The sequence below is a fragment of the Piliocolobus tephrosceles genome, chromosome 15 (genome assembly GCF_002776525.5).
Source record: "Piliocolobus tephrosceles isolate RC106 chromosome 15, ASM277652v3, whole genome shotgun sequence".
In the NCBI taxonomy this organism is placed as follows: Eukaryota; Metazoa; Chordata; class Mammalia; order Primates; family Cercopithecidae; genus Piliocolobus; species Piliocolobus tephrosceles.
The window spans coordinates 26,238,958-26,261,096 of NC_045448.1; the positions used below are offsets into that span (position 1 = coordinate 26,238,958).

The 22,139-nt window shown below is 42.2% G+C and overlaps 1 protein-coding gene across 1 annotated transcript in view; it reads right to left on the reverse strand.

Annotated features, from left to right (window-relative positions):
• HADHA (hydroxyacyl-CoA dehydrogenase trifunctional multienzyme complex subunit alpha) overlaps positions 1–22,139 on the reverse strand; it is a 58,633-nt gene that overhangs the window by 3,149 nt on the left and 33,345 nt on the right. Inside the window, exons 9-16 of the mRNA XM_026454745.2 lie at positions 21,870–21,988; positions 20,001–20,057; positions 17,186–17,295; positions 10,343–10,477; positions 7,141–7,312; positions 3,688–3,774; positions 1,102–1,242; positions 588–656 (exon numbers count right to left, since the gene is read on the reverse strand). Coding sequence (XP_026310530.1) covers positions 588–656; positions 1,102–1,242; positions 3,688–3,774; positions 7,141–7,312; positions 10,343–10,477; positions 17,186–17,295; positions 20,001–20,057; positions 21,870–21,988 — 890 coding nt within the window. The remainder of the gene's footprint in view (positions 1–587; positions 657–1,101; positions 1,243–3,687; positions 3,775–7,140; positions 7,313–10,342; positions 10,478–17,185; positions 17,296–20,000; positions 20,058–21,869; positions 21,989–22,139) is intronic.

The following is a 22,139-nucleotide window of genomic DNA, read 5'->3' on the forward strand; positions in this document are numbered from 1 at the left end:
CTACAGCACTTTAAGGACGTTTAGAGATGACTAAATTCTTCATTTTCTTGTTTGCATTGCTGAATCTCAGTAACAAGGAGATTCCATGACAGATGGCTGAGTGTGTCATGACCAACAGAAGAAACATCATTAAAGAGCAGCACTCAGAGCCCTGTGATCCCCGAGTCTGGTTAAGTGCCCAGAGAGGAGGATCCCTCTCCTTTCCTGCCAGAGTGACCTCGATGGCTACTAGAGGGTTCTGTGTGCTGCAGAAACAGATGCAGCACCAGTTGAACCAAGCAGGCCCTGTTCTGGATGGTCCCTTCCTCAGAGAGGTGCAGAAACAGCATAGAAGACATGCTGTGGGGGGCCTTTAGCTTGCTGGAACAGTGAGGAGGCTGTGGGGCAGAGGGAAAGCTCTGCCCCTTTCAATGCAGTATGAGCCCAACTTCCGACTGCTGTGCAGAGAGGGGGCACCAGGGACCTTCCTAGACAAGAGCAGGAGTTGGTATATTAGAAGGAAGCTTGGTCCTTATCTTGACATGATGAGTTTTGGAGTGACTGAAGGAGTGGACGATGCCTCAAACACTCTGGAGAGCAATACCAACCTGGAGGATTCGGATGACTTCAGACATCATGGGCGCAAGACACCTGGTAGTATAGAAGCCAGGTCCATCCTGCCAAGGGAGAGAACATGAGCTCACTGGCCCTGTTGCTGGAACTGAAACACTCTACCTTTCCCAGGGTCACTTCAAAGTCATTTGAAAGTCACTGTAAAACTTAGGGTGACTTAAAATCTCAATCAGAATCCTTAAAAATGAAATTGTAGGGGAAGCCATACTAGGGGTAGCCTGGCTTGAATCAAACAGTACAGCAGATAGTTTCATGGTCACCTTCAAGGTCTGGGATGGCTGGGAGAACCCTGCCACACCCTAGATACTCCCCATTCCCACCTTGACTCAGTGGGACAGTCAGTGCCACCGTCCGTCCTGGAGACAACCCAGGGGAAAATCATATCAAAATCTGGTCATTTGCCCCAGAATATTTATAAACAAGCCTGGAGGTAAAAGGAATCTTATTAGAACTTTTCAAACTCTACAGCTCTGTTACACAGCCCCTTACCTTAACCACAATGATGACCTTCCCCTGCTTGAGACCGACTGCTACAGCTGAAGCACTGGTGTCTCTGGAAGTTTTCTCAGTCGTGATAATCTCCAGCAGCTGCATCTTGTCCACGGGAGAGAAGTAGTGCATGCCGATCACCTGGCAAGGGGAACCAAAAGCCAACAGATTGGAGAATGCGGTTGAGGAATCTAGAGCATTCCTTCTCTGTTAGGAAAACGCTAGAAAGAAAGGTGGCTGTGATACAGGAATACTGCTTGACATAGCTGAGTGGTTTGGTTCCATGGATCTTTGATAAAAGTTTAGTATGCTTAGGGAGAGCATATTGGAATCCTCCTCTTCTATTTGCTTCTAAGGTTTTTCACTACAGACATCAGATCCTCCCACAATCAGTGCCAAAACCACAGCTCGAGGCCAAACTAGATTTATTGGGGAACAACGGATGAAGGTTCCACTTATATTAATGATACTGATGGGTTAGATAAGAGAATCCATTTTTTGGGGAGGGGGCGGGGCAGGCAGAAGAATTGTGTTGGGCTGTCAGAGTTACATTTGCATTTTACACAGACGGGTCTCACCACCAGGATACTAGATTTAACTAACACTCCTCAACAATCAGATGCATTTAAGACTCATTAAACCAGCAGTTCTCCACGTGTAGCACCCGGGCCCAACAAGCACTGTTGTCACCTGGGAGCGTTAGGCGTGCATATTCTCAGGCGTAGCCCAGCCCTCCTGAATTAGAAACTCCATGGGTGGGGCCCAGATTTATTGTTTTAATAATCCCTCCTGGTGATTCTGATGCGTGCTAAAGTTTCAGAGAACCCCCTCATTGAGCTAACAGTCACACTGTCTTCACAACAGAACTGTGGTGAAAGAAGTCTAATTCATTTATTTATAGTTTTGCTTTCTCCCTCTCACTTGAGCTATAAGGTAGAAGTCATATCTATAATTTTTGGCTGCTCATTATCTACCTGCTGTTCAATACATTTACCACTTATTCCTTACATTTAATCCATTACAACCCTGTGAACTGGTCAGCCTAATTCTCTAGATGAGGAAAAAAGGTATCAAGAGGTTGGCAGTTCAGAGTCAGTCAGCATATGACAGGGTGGGATTCCATTACACGTCTGTCTGTCTCCAATGCCATTACGTAATACACAGATCAATTAAATGTTATGTAAACTTATCAATCCAAAAGTTGTTTCTAACCCCTAGTGTTCTTTTAGTTACGTCTGAAATACTTAGGACCTGATTCAGACTCAGTACTCCTGAGCAAAAGAATTAGCCTTTATTGACATAGAATTTCTATATAATAAAATGCACAGATCTTAAAAGTGTTCACATCGATGAGTTCTGACAACTGTATATACATCCATATAATCACTACCCCAAGCAAAATACATTTACATCACTCAGAAAGTTGTGCCAAAGATGACCAATGCATCCTGGATGGCTGGGGATTTCCCAACTGTGGCACTGAGGGTCCTGTGTCCCTTGGTTCCAGGCAAACCAAGATGGGTGGTCACCCATTTTGCCTTTTTGGCCTTACTTTTAAATGAATGACATAAGGCAAGCAGGTGAGAAAAGCTACCCTAGATACTTGGAGGCCAGAGCTGCGAAGTGTGATGCTTGTTCTGCTCCAATGGTGGGGAGAGGTTAGCATCAAATGAACAGCAATGGCATCGCCTGTACTGATTTTAGATGCCACACAGATGTTCTGAGTGCTATGACACGATCAGACTGTCCATCTGTAGACTATCCGCTGCCACTTCTCCCTATGACCTTTATCCTGCCATCACTGAGCCTGCCTCTGTCAGGTCCCCACATCACTTCTAATCTGCCGTGTGCCAGGAAACTAGATTACCCTGCATTAGCAAGCTAGGAGAGTAGGAATAAATAGGCTTTTGTGTTTTCAGTACATAGAATTTATATTAACACTTTCAGCTGCTTAAAGTTCTTTTCTAATTCCTGCCTACCTTCGGCTGGCTCTGGTTAGCGGAGCTAACTGGTATCCCCTAGAGAAGTGAGTTGCTTTACTTCTCTTTGAATGATTTCACTTCCCCTTAATTACTCTGGTTGAGAGCAAAAATAAACTTCTGGGCATCATTCCAAATACTCACAGAAAGTGCTTCTATATAACCCAGCCCTTTCATGTCCTGGGGTAGAAGGTATAAGCAAACCCACAGGCAGACACATCCCACCATTCCTGCCATTCCCTGGAGTTGGAACCAAACCTGTTCTAAATAGTCACTGACTCTGCTCTGTAGCCAAACTGATATCTTGGAGCATCCTTTCTTAAGGCCTATCCCTCAATGCCTAATTGTAGGATACAAGTAGGCTTTATATCCTGAACCTGAAAAATAATGCCCATTTGGGATCCTTGAAAAGGATATTTTTTGTTGTACTTTACTTAACTGCATCTCACACTCATCATGGTGTTAGCATTTATGTGTCCGGTGTTTAGGAACCACCCGCATCCACTTCGTAATCCAGACCTGCCTCTTCTGTACTCAAGCTCTAAGCCTTTATCAGTGAATCTGAAGCAATAAAACATCTCAGGGTTTTTCTCTGTTCCGAGTTTACCTTCTCAGGTCTTTTGCTGACAGCAGCAATTTCACTGATTGGGAGAGCAGATGTGTTACTGGCAAAGATACAGTGATCTGGAATCACCTGCAGGGGAAAAGCATTTAACAATGTGTCAGGTAGGCCTGGGAGATGATTAGAGTCCATGGCAAAGCTAATGAGTGACACCTGGGCTCAGCCCACTCTCTTACCCCGCCCCCCCCAACTGCTCAGACAGTAGATGTCACTCACCCAGACATTGACGGATCACCTAGGGGCTTTTGTGTTGGGGAAGATGTTGACCTTGTTCCTTTTCCCATTCTGCCTTCCTCTAGTTGTGACCCATCATGAGGTCACCTTATCCTGACCTGGAGACTACATCTCAGCAGTTGGGTCAATAAAACAACTTAGAACAATACTGAAAAGATGGCCTTGAATTCATTCAACACCCAGCATGGGCATCAACTCCTCTTTTGTTTGGATCTGCCATGGAGTCTGGAAGCTTATGAAACACTCCCCCACTTCACTTTTATAAGAACAAACCAAAATGTGCATGCTTGTGTCATTTTATACAGTGTGTTACTAAAAAACGGCATACCACTATAAGTACAGCTACGGGACACAAATACTATTAACTATGAGCTTCATCAACCTGGAGAATAGTCTCTAATGCAGATTGTCTTAGCATTCTAGCCACGATCCCAACTTATTCATGTTTTTATTTATTTATTTATTTATTTATTTATTTATTTTTTAAGACAGTCTCACTCTGTTGCCCAGGCTGGAGTGTAGTGGTGCAGTCTAGGCTCACTGCAACCTCCGCCTCCCAGTTATTCATGTTTTTATTCAGATGGCTGGATGAAAAACGTGAAAGGGACACCTGTCAAACGTGTGCAAACCTGGAACAGGCAGAATCCTAACAGAGATGAGAATCAAGGAGGAAGACACATTCAACACACTGAAAAGCTGAGTACAAAATAAGATTATAATGCAATAAAAGTACTGCATTAAGATTAAAAAAAAAAAAAAAAGGAAAGAACTGTATGGGTACTTGAAGGACAAGACCTGGCTTGGCAGTATTTGTGGTAAAGATCCCATGATTTTAGTTAATCAAGAGTGGAGGGTGGGCACGGTCGCTAAACAATTATAATTCCAATACTTCAGGAGGCCAAGGATGGAGGATTGCTTGAGGCCAGGAGTTCAAGACCAACCTCGGCATCATAGTGAGACCTTGTATCTACAACAAATAACTTTTTTTTTTTTTTTTTTGAGACAGAGTCTCACTTTTTCGCCCAGGCTGGAGTGCAGTGGCGTGATCTCAGCTCACTGCAAGCTTTGCCACCCAGGTTGAAGCAATTCTCCTGCCTCAGTCTCCCAAGCAGCTAGAATTACAGGCGCCTGCCACTGCGCCTGACTAATTTTTTTTGTAGTTTTTAGTAGAGACAGGGTTTCATCATCTTAGCCAGGCTCGTCTTGAACTCCTGATCTCATGATCCACCCGCCTCGGCCTCCCAAAGTGCTGGGATTACAGGTGTGAGCCAGAGCGCCCAGCCTTACAAAAAATAACTTTAAAAAATTAGCCAAGCATGGTGGCACATACCCATAGTCCTAGTTACTCAGGAGGCTAAAGAGAGAGGCTCACTTGAGCCCAGGCGCTTAAGGTTACAGTGAGCTGTGATCATGCCACTGCACTGCAGCCTGGGTGACAGATTGAGACCCTGTCTCTAAAAAAAAAAAAAAAAGTGGAATGAATTGATAGTACAGCATGACTGTCAGAAAGCTTACATAGTGTCAGATTACTTTCTTAGTAATATAGTGTCTAATGCTGGTGGTGAAATCCTTTCTGAAGAGCAAGCTAATGTCTCCAAAGCTGGCTGGCAAACATTCTTCCCTTCCTTGGACATGTATGTCTTCTCTCCCAGCTAGAAGTAGAGTCTGTTTCCCTTCTCCTTGAATCTGGGCTGGTCTTGTGACTTGTTTTTATCAACAGAATGCAGCAGAAGTTACCCTGCCTGTTCCAGGCCTACCTAGCCCTATGAGGCCCGGTAGCCTCTTTTTAAATTTTTTAAATTATTTATCTTCTTTTCTTCCTGACAATAAACTTAGGAAGCTCAGTAGCTTCTGCTTTTGTACTTTTGGAAGCCTGCAGCCACACTACAAAGAAGTTCTGGTGAGATGACTAAGTGAGGACAGGCCATGAGAGACGTGGGGGAAGCAGTGAGGTGCCCCAGCCGAGCTTCCTGCGGAATGCAGCCCAGGAGTGACCCCAGCCTTGAAATCAGTGGACATAAGCACCGCTGTCTCTGCAGAGCCCTGCCCAGATTGCAGAATTGTGAAAAGATAGTTGTAAACACAGCAGTAGAACACTGAGACATGAGGAAGATACTAGAGAGGCCAACCGAAACGGGGTGGTCTAGAGAGAATGCCTGTGGAAGAATGTCCAAGGAATGGGTTTTGTTAGCTCTATGGACAATAAAAGAAGATACTATTTGTTTATTTATTTTGAGACAGAGTCTTGCTTTGCGGTACTCTTATCTTTTGTAATGAGTTCACTGCTCATTATATCCAGCATGTTGCCAAGTCAGAATCATTTCATGTTCACCTTTCGGTAACCCACATTCTGTTTATCCAACTGTAGACTAGCTTAGGCCTTGGACCTCATGCCTGAATTACTGCTATTACTCCTCGGAGCTCACTCTTCCTACTCCCCACTTCAAGTACTTGTTTTGTTCATGTCAGCCCATCTCAAGAAGTGGCTATGGAGAACATTTGGGAGCTGGGCCAAGGCAGCATTTCCACAGAACAAGCATCTGGAGGAACTGTCCTCCCCTATTTCCTTTGCAGCCTTAGACCTGAAGAGGTTTGGTTATGGCTTTCGGCTAACCAAAAAATCTTAAAGCATCTGGCTATACTTTGTGAGGTTATCTGTATGTTTGGGTGACAGAGTTCCTACATGAATAAGGTGAACGAACCCTAATTTTCTTCCTTTAGGATTTAGATTTGACCTTTATAACATATGCAGTGTGCATGAGCACACATAAAAACTTAACGTTTGATAATGAAAAGTCCTTTCTTTTTTGGAGATGGAGTCTCGCTCTGTCACCCACGCTGGAGTGCAGTGGCGTGATCTCGGCTCACTGCAACCTCCGCCTCCCAGGTTCCAGCGATTCTCCTGCTTCAGCCTCCTGAATAGCTGGGACTACAGGCACATGCCACCATGCCCGGCTAATTTTGTATTTTGTAGTAAAGATGGGGTTTCACCATATTGGCCAGTCTGGTCTCCAACTCCTGACCTTGTGATCCGCCCGCCTCAGCCTCCCAAACTGCTGGGATTACAGGTGTGAGCCACCATGCCCAGCCTTTGAATAGTCCTTTTTTAAAAGCAACCACGAGTTTCCTATAGTTCCTTTAAAAAAAAAAAACCTGTTTTCTGTTCACTACACTAGGATTCAAGTACAACAGCCCCTTGCTTACCGCTTCTACTTCCTTTAGCACTCTGTGCTTAAGACTAAGGTCCTCAAACACAGCTTCAATCACCATGTCGGCCTTTTCAAAACCTTGGTAATCAAGCTGTCCAGTCAAGTTGCTGAAGATGGAATCCCTTTCAAATGATGTTAGAGCTTTCTTCTTCACTTTGTCATTCAATCTAGAAAAAACACATTCCTTGTTAGATGGGAAGAAAAGGAAACTAATGTTTACTTGAGTGTCCATGGGCCAGAGCACACACATGTCTTTCACCAACTCTGTGAGGTAGTTGTTCTGTTACTCCCATTCTGAGGGAGACTTTCGAGTTGTTTAAAGAGTCTCAGAGGGACCTATGGTCAAATAGCTTGATAAGGGAGGGTGCTAGAATTCAGACCTGTTAACTCCCAAGTACACATTCTTTCTACCATAGAATGCCTCCAAATGCCCAACTTACATAAACTAAATCACTCTTAAACCAGTTAAATTTGCCAAGAGAAGTAAATAATGTGAATACTAGAATGGCAAAACAAAAGAGCAGTTCTGGTAATTCTCTACCTATGACAGAGGAAGCAGCCAAAGTGTGTCTGAGACCACATGGTTTTATATTTGCTTATTGCAAACATACAATTTTATGTTATTCTGTAGTTGTAATCTTCTATTTTTTTTTTTGAGATGGAGTCTCGCTCTGTTGCCCAGGCTAGAGTGCAATGGCACGATCTCGGCTCACTGCAACCTCCGTCTCCCGGGTTCAAGCAATTCTCTGCCTCAGTCTTCTGAGTAGCTGGGATTACAGGCGCCGACCACCGCGCCTGGCTAATTTTTTTTTTTTTTCAGTCGAGATGGGGTTTCACCATCTTGGCCAGGCTGGTCTTGAACTCCTGACCTCATGATCCATCTGCCTCGGCTTCCCAAAGTGTTGGGATTACAGGCGTGAGCCACCACGCCCAGCCTGTAGTTGTAATCTTCTAAAGAACAGAGACCAAGCATTATTTCCTATATTCTCCATCTACTTCCCACTCATTACCTAGTAGCACATTGCACTGATTACATAAAATATTATCTCAAGGTTTCTTTTTTCCCACAGGGAGCAGAAAAGGATTCCTGTTATTAAGACATTTAACTGATTATTTTTCGTTGCCAAGGGAAGTAGGCTCTCTTAGATTCCATCTGACCACACTTTCAGAATGAATCACCTAGAGTTTTCCTCTAAATGAAGAATGAAGCTAAACCCCATCCACTAATTTCCTTAACCAAAAGAAAAATTAAGGCCACAAGATAAATACAAAGTATTCAAATAAAGTCTTAAGGGCCGGGCATAGTGGCTCACATCTGTAATCCCAGCACTGTGGGAGGCTGCAGCGGGTGGATCACTTGAGGCCAGGAGTTCAAGACCAGCCTGGCCAACATGGTGAAATCCCATCTCTACAAGAAAAACAAAAATCAGGCCAGGCGCGGTGGCTCAAGCCTGTAATCCCAGCACTTTGGGAGGCCGAGTCGGGCAGATCACGAGGTCAGGAGATCGAGACCATCCTGGCTAACACGGTGAAACCCCGTCTCTACTACAAAATACAAAAAACTAGCCGGGTGAGGTGGCGGGTCGCCTGTAGTCTCAGCTACTCGGGAGGCTGAGGCAGAGAGAATGGTGTAAACCCGGGAGGCGGAGCTTGCAGCGAGCTAAGATCTGGCCACTGCACTCCAGCCTGGGCGACACAGCGAGGCTCAGTCTCAAAAAAAAAAAAAAAAAATCAGCTGTGCATGGTGGCGAATGCCTGTAGTCTCAGCTATTTGTGAGGCTGAGGCAGGAGAATTGCTTGAACCTGGGAGGCAGACGTTGCAGTGAGCCAAGATCGCACCATTGTGCTCCAGCCTGGGCAACAAAGTGAGACTCTTGTCTGAAAAGAAACAAAAACATCAAATAAGGTTTTAAAAGTATCGGCTCAAACCTTTTGTTTTTGACAGTCAGGACAGCAGTCAGCAAACAAGATACTTGTCAGCATTCAAAACGTTGTTAGTTGCTCAAATTCTAATGCCCAATTAAACTATTCCCAAGAGAGGACAGGAACGATTACGTCCCAAGTCAGCCATGTGGTGAGCAGCACTCACCAGAACCTGATGTTTCTAAGACAAAAAGGGGAACCCAGGACACTATTCAAGAGAGATTGGGGAGGAAACTATTTTAGAGCAACAATTTCTTACTTTGGTGATGGTATGCAATGTTGTTTGGGATGCTTGCATGCTAGTTTTAGGGCACTGCTGCTATCTAGCACATGCCATTTTTTTGGTCAGAATCTGCTACTACAACTTGTTATCTTACAATAATCTGCCAACATGATGAAACCTGCCAGATCCTGGTTAGCATTATGGCAGCAATATGTGAGTTTCTCTGCAGAAAAGGGATAACAACATGCTTAAGCTATCTAATCCATTTAAGAAACAAAAAAGCTCACTCAGCTAAAACTCACATGCAGGATGGTTTAAGTGCAGCCAGCTTGTCCATTAAATGTGAGCAGAAAGCTGATCAAACCAAACCCCCATTTGGCCAAGCTGCTGCTCCATCTTTCCCTCTGCAAAACAGGCAGTATGTGTGTGGTGTTGACAGAGGCAGGAGGTGAGGAGGGGGAATAATATTCCCCCTTTATTAATTCAGAGGTAAGATGAAGATAGTCTGTAAAGCCACAGACACTGTGGAGGAATCAGTTTACAGCTTCTCTCTGTAATGCCAGTCAGGAAATACAAGGCTCAAGAGTCCTGATCCTGGCCTGGCCTTGCCCCTGCAATTACCGCCCATTTCCTTACATCCTAACCTCACTCAGTCTTCTCAACAGAGACAGTCATGCCGTTTCAATAATCCTTAACAATAGAGCAATTACATGCAAACTGTATCAAAATCCGCAGGCCTGATACTAAAGTGTAAAATGGCATTAACAAGTATCTACTAGATAAGATTTTCCCTTCTGTATTCAAAGACTACAGACTCCAAGGATGTTAATTGTCTATAATATCTGTAACAAAACGAAGTCAAAGAAGGAACTGGCATTTCTAAAAATCAAAAGAAACTTGGCTTCACTATGGAGTATCTAGAACTTACTATGTTCAGGAAAAAGGAATCCGTGATGACAAAAACAAACAAAAAACCCACCAAGCCACCACAAAAAACCAACCAAGAAAAAATGGACATTCTAACTCTTGCAAAGAGAGAGAGCAGACTTACCCTCTGAACACTTGTTGCTGTCCTCGGTCTAGCCCAGTGAGGGTGGCATCTTTAAGTATAGTCTTTAGCCCCTTATCTACGGAGACTTGGGCGATGCCTGCTCCCATCAGCCCTGCACCAAGAATAGCCAGATGCCTGCAAGGAAAGGATGAAATGACTTTCGGCAAACTGATCTCAATCATTTCAGTAAAAGTGGAAGATTGCCTAAGTTATTCAATAAATCAACTAATGCAGGCACAACTATAAGGTGTTTCAAATAATTTTTATTTATTAAAAACACAGCTTTAATAAATGATTGATTTTAAAAGTTAAGTGCAAAAACCCACCAAGTCTAAATGATTGATTTTAAAAGTTAAGTGCAAAATCCCACCAGGTCTAAAAGAACTGGTCTACCCAAGATAGAATTATACTAATCTTCAATCATGCTTCGGAATCACTGAAAACAAAACAACCAATTTATATTTAAGTCAACATGAGTATTTTTTTTTTCGAACAAAAGCCAACTTGCAGTGATATGCCCAAAAAGACCAATCTCTTTTCTTATTGAACAACTTGTTGATTTTGACTATTTGCCAGTCATCTTTCTTTCTTTCTTTTTTTTTTGAGACGGAGCCTCGCTCTGTCGCTGGAGTGCAGTGGCTGGATCTCAGCTCACTGCAAGCTCTGCCTCCCGGGTTTACGCCATTCTCCTGCCTCAGTCTCCCGAGCAGCTGGGAATACAGGCGCCCGCCACCTCGCCCGGCTAGTTTTTTGTATTTTTTAGTAGAGACGGGGTTTCACTGTATTAGCCAGTCTGGTCTCGATCTCCTGACCTCGTGATCCGCCCGTCTCGGCCTCCCAAAGTGCTGGGATTACAGGCTTGAGCCACCGCGCCCGGCCAGTCATCTTTCTTTCTTTCATTTTTTTGAGAGACATGGTTTTGCTCCCTCACCCAGGCTGGAGTACAGTGGTACAATCCTAGGCTCACTGCAGCCTTGAACTCCTGGGTACAATTGATCCTTCTGCCTCAGTCTCCTGAGTAGCTCGGACTAAAGGTAGTATCACCACTCCTGGCTAATTTTTAAGTTTTTTTGTAGAGATAGGGTCTCACTATGATGCCAGGCTGGTCTCGAACTCCTGGCCAGGCCTCAAATGATCCTCCCACATGAGCCTCCCAAATAGCTGGGATTACAGGTGTAAGCCATCGTGTAATCTTTCATTTCCCCCAAAATCTGTGCCTTTATCACTCCTTGTCTGGATGAGTTCAAAGTCTCCTCCACAGTCTCCTTGCTTCTAGACCTTACCCCTTCCTTAAACACCTCCACATATGCACATTGCTACCTTTTTTTGCCCCTGAATTCCTCTAGAACTTCTCAGGACCACTTGATTTACCCCACAGTATTCTGGAATGGCTTCGTGTCCATTATTTGTCTCCTCAATTAAATTCGAAGCCTTTTGAGAACCGGAGATTATATCTGCTTATTCATTTTAGTTCCCTATAGTTCTGGAATAATTTGCCATATTCACACAGTAAATAACTAAGAAAAATTTTTAAAGAATCTCTTCATAAAAGAAGCCCAAGTTTACAGCATTGTTATTCAAATTACAGTTGTAATGAAGGATAAAGTTTCATTCCTAACCATTCTGATTATAATGTTTAAAAATCATACTAAAGTCCTGAAAAGGAAATCTAACTTCAGGTCCTAGGAGCATCTTCTAAATGCAGCTTTGTAATAGTACAAATATTTACATGGTGAGTGAGAAGTAATTGCGGGACAATGAGAAAATACAGTAGAGAAACAAAAAATAGGGACTGAAAAAAAAAGATTGATACATTTGCTACATCAAAATTAAAAATTTCTGTTTTGGCCAGGCATAGTCGCTTACGCCTGTATCCCCAGCAATTTGGGAGGCCAAGGAAGGCAGATCACAAGGTCAGGAGTTTAAGACCAACCTCACCAAAATACAAAAATAAAAAAATTAGCCGAGTGTGGTGGTGCACACCTGTAATCCCAGCTACTCAAGAGGCTGAGGCAGGAGAATCGCTTGAACCTGGGAGGCGGAGGTTGCAGTAAGCTGAGATTGCGCCACTGCATTCCAGCCTGGGTGACAGAGCAAAACTCCATCTTAAAAAAAAAAAAAAAAAAAATCCGTTTGACAAATGACCCCACAAAATTAAGACAACCATAGAATGGGAAGAATTTGTGACATATATAGCAGACAAAGGATACTGCTGGAAAAATAGAACATGCATATATCAATTTAAAAAGACAACCAAATAAAATGGGCAAGGGATATAAAGCAATTCATAGAAGAACAAAACAAATTGTCAATAAAGATGCTCAATTTCAGCCAGACATGGTAGCTCATGCCTGTAATCTTAACACTTTAGGAGGCCTAGGAGGGAGGATCGCTTGAGCTCAGGAGTTCAAAATCAGCCTGGGCAACACAGTGAGACCTCATCTCTATTAAGAAAATAATAGGCCGGGCGCGGTGGCTCAAGCCTGTAATCCCAGCACTTTGGGAGGCCGAGATGGGCAGATCACGAGGTCAGGAGATCGAGACCATCCTGGCTAACACGGTGAAACCCCGTCTCTACTAAAAATACAAAAAACTAGCCGGGCGAGGTGGCGGCGCCTGTAGTCCCAGCTACTCGGGAGGCTGAGGCAGGAGAATGGCGTGAACCCGGGAGGCGGAGCTTGCAGTGAGCTGAGATCCGGCCACTGCACTCCAGCCTGGGTGACAGAGCGAGACTCCGTCTCAAAAAAAAAAAGAAAATAATAATAATAAAAAGATGTTCATCCCAGCTACTCGGGAGGCTGAGGCAGGAGAATGGCATAAACCCGGGAGGCGGAGCTTGCAGTGAGCTGAGATCCGGCCACTGCATTCCAGCCTGGGTGACACAGTCAGACTCCGTCTCAAAAAAAAAAAAAAAAAAAAAAGACGTTCAATTTCCCTAATAATTGGGGCGATGCAAATTAAAATGAGATACATCAGACTGGCATTTTTTTTTTTTTAAGATGGAGTTTCACTCTTGCTGCCCAGGCTGGAGTGCAATGGTGTGATCTTGGCTCACTGCAACCTCTACCTCCCAGTTCAAATGATCCTCCTGTCTCAGCCTCCCGAGTAGTTGGGATTACAGGTGCCTGCCACTACACCGAGATAATATTTGTATTTTTAGTAGAGATGGGGTTTCACCATGTTGGCCAGGCTGGTCTCGAACTCCTGACCTCAGGTGATCCACCCACCTAGGACTCCCAAAGTGCTGGGATTACAGGCATGAGCCACTGCACCTGGCCAAATATCAGTTAGGATGTACAAAAAATTGGTTCTTTCATGCATGGTTGATGGAAGTACACTTTGTCCTACTTTGGGGGGTTCTTTGGTTTTGTTAGAACTGAGAACTGCATACTCTATAACCTAGTAATTCTACTTGTCATTATCTACTTTATAGAGATGCACTTAAATACAAGATGACATGCTGTGATGAACAGCTGTATAATAATGTTTGTAATGAAAAATTGGTAACAGCCAGTAATTCATCAATAGGGGATTAAAATGAAGGAGTTACCTGATATGTATCAATCTACATCTCCAAGTCATATCACTGAATAAAAAGTACAAGCTACAGAATCCATACAATTTTTACATTATAAAACTGTTAAAACATATCATATAGGCCAGGCATGGATTATATCGGCCCATGCCTATAATCCTAGTGCTTTGGGAGGCTGAGGCAGGAGGACTGCTTGAGGCCAGGATTTTGAGACTAGCCTGGGCAACTTAGCAAGAACTCATTTCTACAAATTATTTGAAAATTAGCCGGGTGTGGTGGTGTGCGCCTGTAGTCTCAGCTACACAGGAGACAGAGGTGGGAAGACTGCTTGAGCCCAGGAGTTATGGTGAGCCGCGATTATGCCATTGCACTCCAGCCTGCGTGACAGAATGAGACACTGTCTCTAAAAAAGAAAACCCGCCCCCCTCCCCCAACCAAAAAAATCCCATAAACACAAAACAGTATCTTATAATCTTATAGTTTTCTTGAAAGGAGAAAATGAATGCATTATTTGCTAGGTTGTTTTTTGTTTGTCTGTCTGATGGGAGGGCATTTGCTGGAATGTTAACTTTAGCTGTAACGATAATAGTAAAATCTAAAACTGTGTTTAAGGCTCTTTTGTTATAACAGAGTCCACAGCTAAAATATCACTCATTTCTTAACTATTATGCTCTGCTTCATTAACACCAGAATTTTCATGATGGCTTTATAGTTGTTTAATATTTGTCTACAACAATGTAGAGTTAAATTAACACACTTCACAATCTACGGAATCCTTCTGGTAAACATCTTCAGCACCCCGAAAATGACCCACTTGTGTAATTACCCAGCAGGCTAACATCTATGGTGCATGATGCTTTATAAGCCAACTGCTGGGTGACATGAACTTTTGAGGGTTGGTTACACAGAAATGTTGTGATTTGAAGAATGCATAACATGGCACCTTGTCTGTATACTATTTTGTAGCTCAGCATTTTTTTTTTCATAAGTACTGCTCCTCACTTATTAGAACTGATGGAATGCATTATTCATATGAAAGATTAATTTGTAAAGAGACAATCGATAAGGAATTCCAGTTCTCATCCAAGGCAAGGGGGAAGTGGCCTAGAGAGATGAAAGTAGAATTACTGACAACTGGGAAAGCAGGAAGGGGGACACCCTATCTACAATGTTCATTATTCAATTTTCAGTTTAACATAGTCTGCCTTGGGTACCTTATAGCTTATTCTTCATTTCTAAGATGATGCTACCTTTTTCTTCAATATCTTTCCCAAGTTAGGTCAACTCCTACATTTATTCTGTTTTTCTGTCCATTAAAGTTCTGAGTTTTAAAATTTTTGATTCAAGGTGGCTTTTTTTCTCTTCTGCAAATGCTGATTCAAGAATATTTAAATCAAGTTTGGGAGTGTTCTGTTATAGTCTTCTTCTGCATTGTCGTTGTTTTTTGGGGGACAGAATTTTCATAAACTTAAGTATTCTGATTCTCATTTTCTCTTTTTTTCTTATATTGCCTTATTGTAGGTGCTGTCTTTTTTTTTTTTTTTTTTTGAGGCGGAGTCTCGCTCTGTCGCCCGGACTGGAGTGCAGTGGCCGGATCTCAGCTCACTGCAAGCTCCGCCTTCTGGGTTTACGCCATTCTCCTGCCTCAGCCTCCCAAGTAGCTGGGACTACAGGCGCCCGCCACCTCGCCCGGCTAATTCTTGTATTTTTAGTAGAGACGGGGTTTCACCATGTTAGCCAGGATGGTCTCGATCTCCTGACCTCGTGATCCGCCTGTCTCGGCCTCCCAAAGTGCTGGGATTACAGGCTTGAGCCACCGCGCCCGGCCTGTCTTTCTTTTTTGTGTACTTACTACACAATACCACCTTCTCCAAGGGGTATTTTATGGTTACATGGAGATGTATACTATCGCCATACAACAATAAATGCTTAAGCAAGAGGGGTCTGGAGTTAATAAATTAAGACACTAGGTTTCTTAATTTAAGAGTACCCTCTTCTGTTGCAAAGTGTAGTTTCTTTAATTGACAGCATTCTTTGTGTACATGGAGGGATGTGGTGGGGAGGGGTAGAAGTCGGTGTGTCTAGGTTTTGTAATTTTGCAGGATGCTTCTCTGCCTTCTATTTATGCTATGCACAAGGAATGGGTGGCTTTGTTTTCCTTATTAATCTGTCTGATTTTTGTAGAATGTGTAAAGAGATAAAGGTTTAAGTGGCTGTAATTTTTCTCCTGCAACATGGAAGTAATTTACCCCGCTCATCAAATGCAAGGTACTATCAATGTTAGGTGGAAAAAGTGCAATTGGCTCTTCAGATGGGATTGATAGCAGTCACTAAATGTCTGAGAGAAGCAGTTAAGGTTGCATTTCAGATTGTAACTGGAAATCAGCCCTCTTGGTTAGAATCTTACCTGTTTCACCCAGACTTCTTATCCATTTTATTTTGTATTTTATATTTGTAATCTCATTAAAGGTAAGAGGATGGAGAAGGTAGTATCATTAGCTGCTTCTCTGAAATCCCGCACAGCAGTTCAGATAGAACAGCTCAACCTCAGCACTACTGACATTTCAAACTGGATATTTCTTTATATCGGGTACTATCTGTGCATTATAGGATGGTTAGCAGCATCCCTGGCCTCCACCCACAGATGCCAGTAGCATCCCTCCCTCCCTAGTTGTGACGACCAAAAATGTTCCCAGGCATTGTCAAATGTCCCCCCTGGGGGGCAAAATTGTCCACGCTGAGAACCACAGAGCTACAAGGTAAGTTTAGGGGGATCATTAAACATAGACTCTGAAGAGCTATTAGGCAGCATAATATGGAAAAAGGGTGGCTTATGGCAATACACATGAAAAGAGGCAGACAGACTTTCCAATACTTAGGTTGTAAGCTAAAAGAAGGACAAGATTTTAACAGTTACAATGAAGTTTTATGTTTTTTAATGAGGAAGAAGTGTGAGTTCCCAGAGATGGCATCTCAAATCACAGAGAGAGAGATGACCACTGAACAGTGCAGAGGGAGTGTGTGGTTTGGGAAGGGAGACCTAAACCAGATTTCTAGGCGACATCAATATGTGACAAGAAAGCCTCTATAGGCATGACCAGAGGGGTTTGGAAAAAACTCAGAACAGGCAGAACTTTGAAAGCCAAAAAGTTTTTAATAGACATAAGGGCTCAAATATGCTCAGGAAAGAAGAGGTTGAGGGCAAGACTGAATTAAGATATAGATCTAGCTCTGTAGATCTTCAAAGCCTCTGTGAGCTTTGCACACAATAAAATTCACAAGGGCTTCCTGCGTAGAGTTTAACTTACTTAACATCCTTCTGTGGAGCTCCAAATTTATTCTTCTTGCACAGGACCTGACCATGGTAGAGTCCCATCAAGGCCTTTGATTCTTTGGTCATTATAAGCTCTCCAAATTTCTGCAAAGTAAAAAGGAATGAGAAAAGGTAGAATTTCACAGTCTAGGTTATATGGATTCCTTCAGTTCAGGTTCCTCTGAAGAGCAGAAGTAATGCATGTGAAGCCTGAGTTCCTGGGGATGTGGGGGAGGTTGGGGGTTCAGTGCTGCAGAAGTCTGTCTCTCACTGATGTGTCTTTTCTTTACTTGTCTCATCTGGAGCACTTTCCGACTACTGTATTGAAGAAAATTTTGGATATAACTAAGCTCTCAGCTTCTTTACACCAGAGGTGTGGTAACTTTTTTCATAAAACTAGAGTCTCAGGGCCCCAAAATAAGCCTCCACAATCATCTCAAACCAACCCTCTCATTTTACAGATTGGGAAGAGGAGGTCCAAAGAAATGGAGCGACTTTGCTCAAAGCCATACTGCCTCAAAGTGGCAGAAATGGAACTTGAACCAAGATAGTATGATTCTGAACCCCAGTTCTATTGTTTTTTTTAATTTGAGATGGAGTCTCGCACTGTCACCCAGGCTGGAGGGCAGTGGCGTGATCTCCGCTCACTGCAACCTCCGCCTCCCAGGTTCACACCATTCTCCTGCCTTAGCCTCCCGAGTAGCTGGGACTACAGGCGCTGCCACCATGCCCAGCTAATTTTTTGTATTTTTAGTAGAGACGGGGTTTCACCGTGTTAGCCAGGATGGTCTTGATCTCCTGACCTCGTGATCCGCCCGCCTTGGCCTCCCAAAGTGCTAGGATTACAGGCGTGAGCCACCGCGCCCAGCCTTGAACTCCAGTTCTTTTTCTACTGTAGCAGGCTGCCCACGTGGGATTTACCACTTTAAAAAGTAGCCTAATTTATGGAGAAAAAGTCTCAACTTGGTGGTTAAAGGCATAACATTTAGGATTTGACAGATCCTGTCTCTGCCACTGCCCCATCGTGAAGCTTTCTTCATCCTTAAAAATGGGAAAAACAATACCCATTTCATAGTATTGTTCTAGGGGATTAAATGAGAACACTAGTAAAATGACCAGGGTCTCAAGGTTAGCTATTATTAATATCACTAGGATATACTGGTAAGATTACATGGTTACAAAGAGCATTTCAAAAGAATCCCTCTAATAAAGCTGCTTTCATGACCCAATAGAACGTAAAATAGTAACACAATCAATGCTTTACTCATCTTGATACAGGATGTTTTATCTAATAAACCAGTGATTTTCAAACGTGGGCAAAAGATTTATCAATGGTCAGAAATTTAGTGAGTGGCAATAAGCATTATATACATAAAAAGAGGAATACACAGAGGATACCGAGCACAATGCACACAGTGAAGACAGCTACTGATTCGTGAAACTTATTCCTCAATTGTTCTGTACGTATGTTTATGTGCACTTGGTTATATTTTTTTAAAAATCAGAAATGCCCAACAAAACATCTAATACTAGAAGTGTTTTTCTGGTACCTGTCCTGAGCTCTTCAGATATTTTTTTTTGTCCTTTTACAGGTTGAGCATCGTTAATCTGAAAATCCAAAATCCAAAATGCTCCAAAATCCAAAATTTTTTGAGTGCCAACATGATGTCACGGGCAAGATATTACACGTTATGAGCTGCAGTCAAAACTGTTTTATATAAAAAATTATTAAAAATAATGTACAATATTACCATCAGGCTATGTGTATAAGGTGTATATGAAATTAATTTCATGTTTAGACTCTGATCCCATTCCCAAGATCTCTCCATCATATATATGCAAATATTCCACTATCTGAAAAAGTCTGAAATCTGAAATGTTTCTAGTCCCAAACATTTTGGATAAGAGATATTCAACTTTATAAAAGAGCAACCATTCTTCAATGATCGTTTAAAACTTAAAAACAAACACAAATCACTTAAATCTGCAACATCGCCAAGTTGCTAGAAAAGTACATGGGTAAAGCTGGTACATACATCTCTTCTGTCTTCGTCTTTTAGTGGGTACAAGATACTTCCTTTCATTTTCCAATTTACAAAAAATTCAGTGTCATCATCTCTAGGCCCTAACTTATAAGAAAAATATTTTTCTATCTTCGTATTCATTTTGTCTCAATAAAACCTGCCCAAGTGCAGAACAAAAAACACCCAAGTGACTTGTTTTGAAAGGATTATAACTCTGTTCTTGCCCTTTGTAGTGACAACCTTATTACTGAGGGTAAGTTCAAACATCTGCAGACCAAAAGGTTTTTTCTTTTTTTTTTTTTCTTTCTTTCTTTCTTTTTTTTTTTTTTGGAGACAGTGGTCTCACTTTGTCACGAGGCTGGAATGCGATCTTACTTAGCTCACTGCAGCCTTAACCTCCTGGACTTCAACAATTCTCCTGCTTCAGCCCTGGAAGTAGCTGGGATTATAGGCACATGCCACCATGCCTGGCTAATTTTTGTAGTTTTTGTAAAGATGGAGTTTTGCCATGTTGCCCATGCTGATCTTGAACTCAAGCTCAAGCGATCTGCCCACCTCGGCCTCCCAGAGTGTTGGAATTACAGGGGTAAACCACCATGCCCGGCCCCATTAGGGTATTCTTAGCATCTACTTGCTCACTGAGATTGATCATAAGAGATGATAAGCACTGGAAGAAAAAAATTCTTACTAGGCTTTGGGTATTTTTTTCCTTTTTCAGCTTTATACAGAGGATTGGATCTTTAGTTTTCCTTTAACTAATAAAACATTGAAAGGAAATAAGTTTACCTGAGATTCAGAGAGATAACCAGCATCACTCCCTTGCTCAATTCCAGTCTTTACCACCTAAAAAACATATAAAGCACTTGCTCAGTGTTGGAATAGATTGGCGAGATGTACAATAATACTAAATAAAATTGCCAGTGTTGCTAGTCCTCAAAGAGTAAGTCAAAAGTCTAGACTGGAGTAAGAAAGAGAAGAGGACTGAGGATCCAGCTGCCCTCGACTGACTTATTTCTCCATCTTTGAGGCTACTACTAAATCTAGCATAACACAGAAGGAGAAGGAAAGACAAAGCTTGAATTACTCTTCTGGCTTCTCTCCTGATCTTCAAATGTAGGCAGATCCTGAACTTCCACTTTGAGCCCTTTTAGCTCTCTACGCTTTCTCCCTCAGATATATGACCTAGTTTATCACAATAATCATGAACTCTACAAAATTCAGTGTAACATTTGGGATAAGTACTATCCTAAGTACAATGGCAAGTATAAAAGATGAAAAAAATGACCCTGTACTTACTATCATAATTTACGTGAATGACAAATTTTTAAAAATAAGCAAATTGACATCTCTAACTCTGACTTCTCTGTCTAAACTACTGTTGCTTGAATTTCCCATAATATTTGAACTCAATATATCTGAACCTAACTCATAACCTCTCTTTGGCAAGCCTGTTGCTGCTTTCATATTTTTACTTTACTATTATATCACAGGGCCTTATTCAAAGTTCAAGCCTGAATTACCAAGACAGTTTGCTAATTCACTGCTGTACTTTGTCTCTCCTTCGAAACCATTTTTACCCACTACCATGCAAATGGCTCTCTATAATCTTTATCAGACAAAGGTAAAATTTCTCAATTCATTATTGCCAGCCTTCTAAAATCTAGCTTCAATCTGCTTTTCTTCAGACTAACATCTCATTATCTCCCACAAACACTGGTCTCACTAATGTTCCTCGAAGAGCCTGTTTTCCAGCTTCCATAACTTTGCTCTAAATGCCCTCCCTCCTTGGCAATATTTTCCCTTCACCTATCCTCCACCCAGCTTTCAGGGTTCAGGTCAGATCCCATGAGGCACTCACTGATCTCTCTGTCTCATGGTAATTGCTGCCTCCTCTGTCCCAATTATTTGGCATTAATCTTATGCTGCCTTATATCTCTTACAAGGGTATCTGCCTTAACACATATACGTGTCTAACATCCCCAGTCCAGCCTGTGAGATGAAGGCAGGTGGGGGCATATTTCATATTTTATGTGCTTTGGTGCCTTCTGCTCAAAATATACTTGTTGACTGACCCAATCACCAATTGTGAAGTCTTTGGTTATATGCTCTCTTAATCTTTGACTTTCCCAACTGAAAATTTCTAAGTTTTAAAGACTACTGTTAAGAGATTTCTTGAACCCTGTGATCATTTTAATTATCCTCATTGATCTTTTGCAGAGCTTCTTTACATCATTACATCTTTTTTATAAGTACAGCAATGAAGAAGTCCTTGAGGGATTTTAGGTACTGACAATGATGTTGACCAAGAATAGAATAGAGCCATCAATTTTGTTTCAATTACTTTTTGGTTAGTGCCTGACACTCTAATGGCCTTGTTATACTGATATGACTTAGGTTCCTTTCCTGGTTTGCTGGTTTGTTACTGATAGATTTAAATGCATCAACCAATGAGTAAGTCCAGCATTGATTTTCCCCAAATACATCACTTTATATGAGTCCTTACAGCTTGCTATGCCCTTCCCTTATTTTTGGTAAATAATAGCAGACTTAAGAAATTTAGTACTGAACATACATGGTCCAGAATGGCAATAAGGAGGAGTGATCTATAGAAAGGAAGGAAATATGAGAAAACTGGGAATATTGGGTAAGACTCACATCAATTATTTTCAGAGGTGCAGGATACAGGCCTTTAGTCTGCTTTCGCACTTTTTCTTCCACTTTTTTGTAAACCTGTTGCCTGACAAATGGAATAGTCATGGCATATGCTGTCAATTCTGTAAAATAAAATGCTTTTAGATATTGACTATAAAGAGCCTAGATTCCCTTGTTAGTTTATCCTCGAAACTTTGTAAAAATGAAGTAATTCTAGCTATCTGCAAGAACTGCTCTTCATGCTGATACACACAATAAAAATTTCAACCTGGC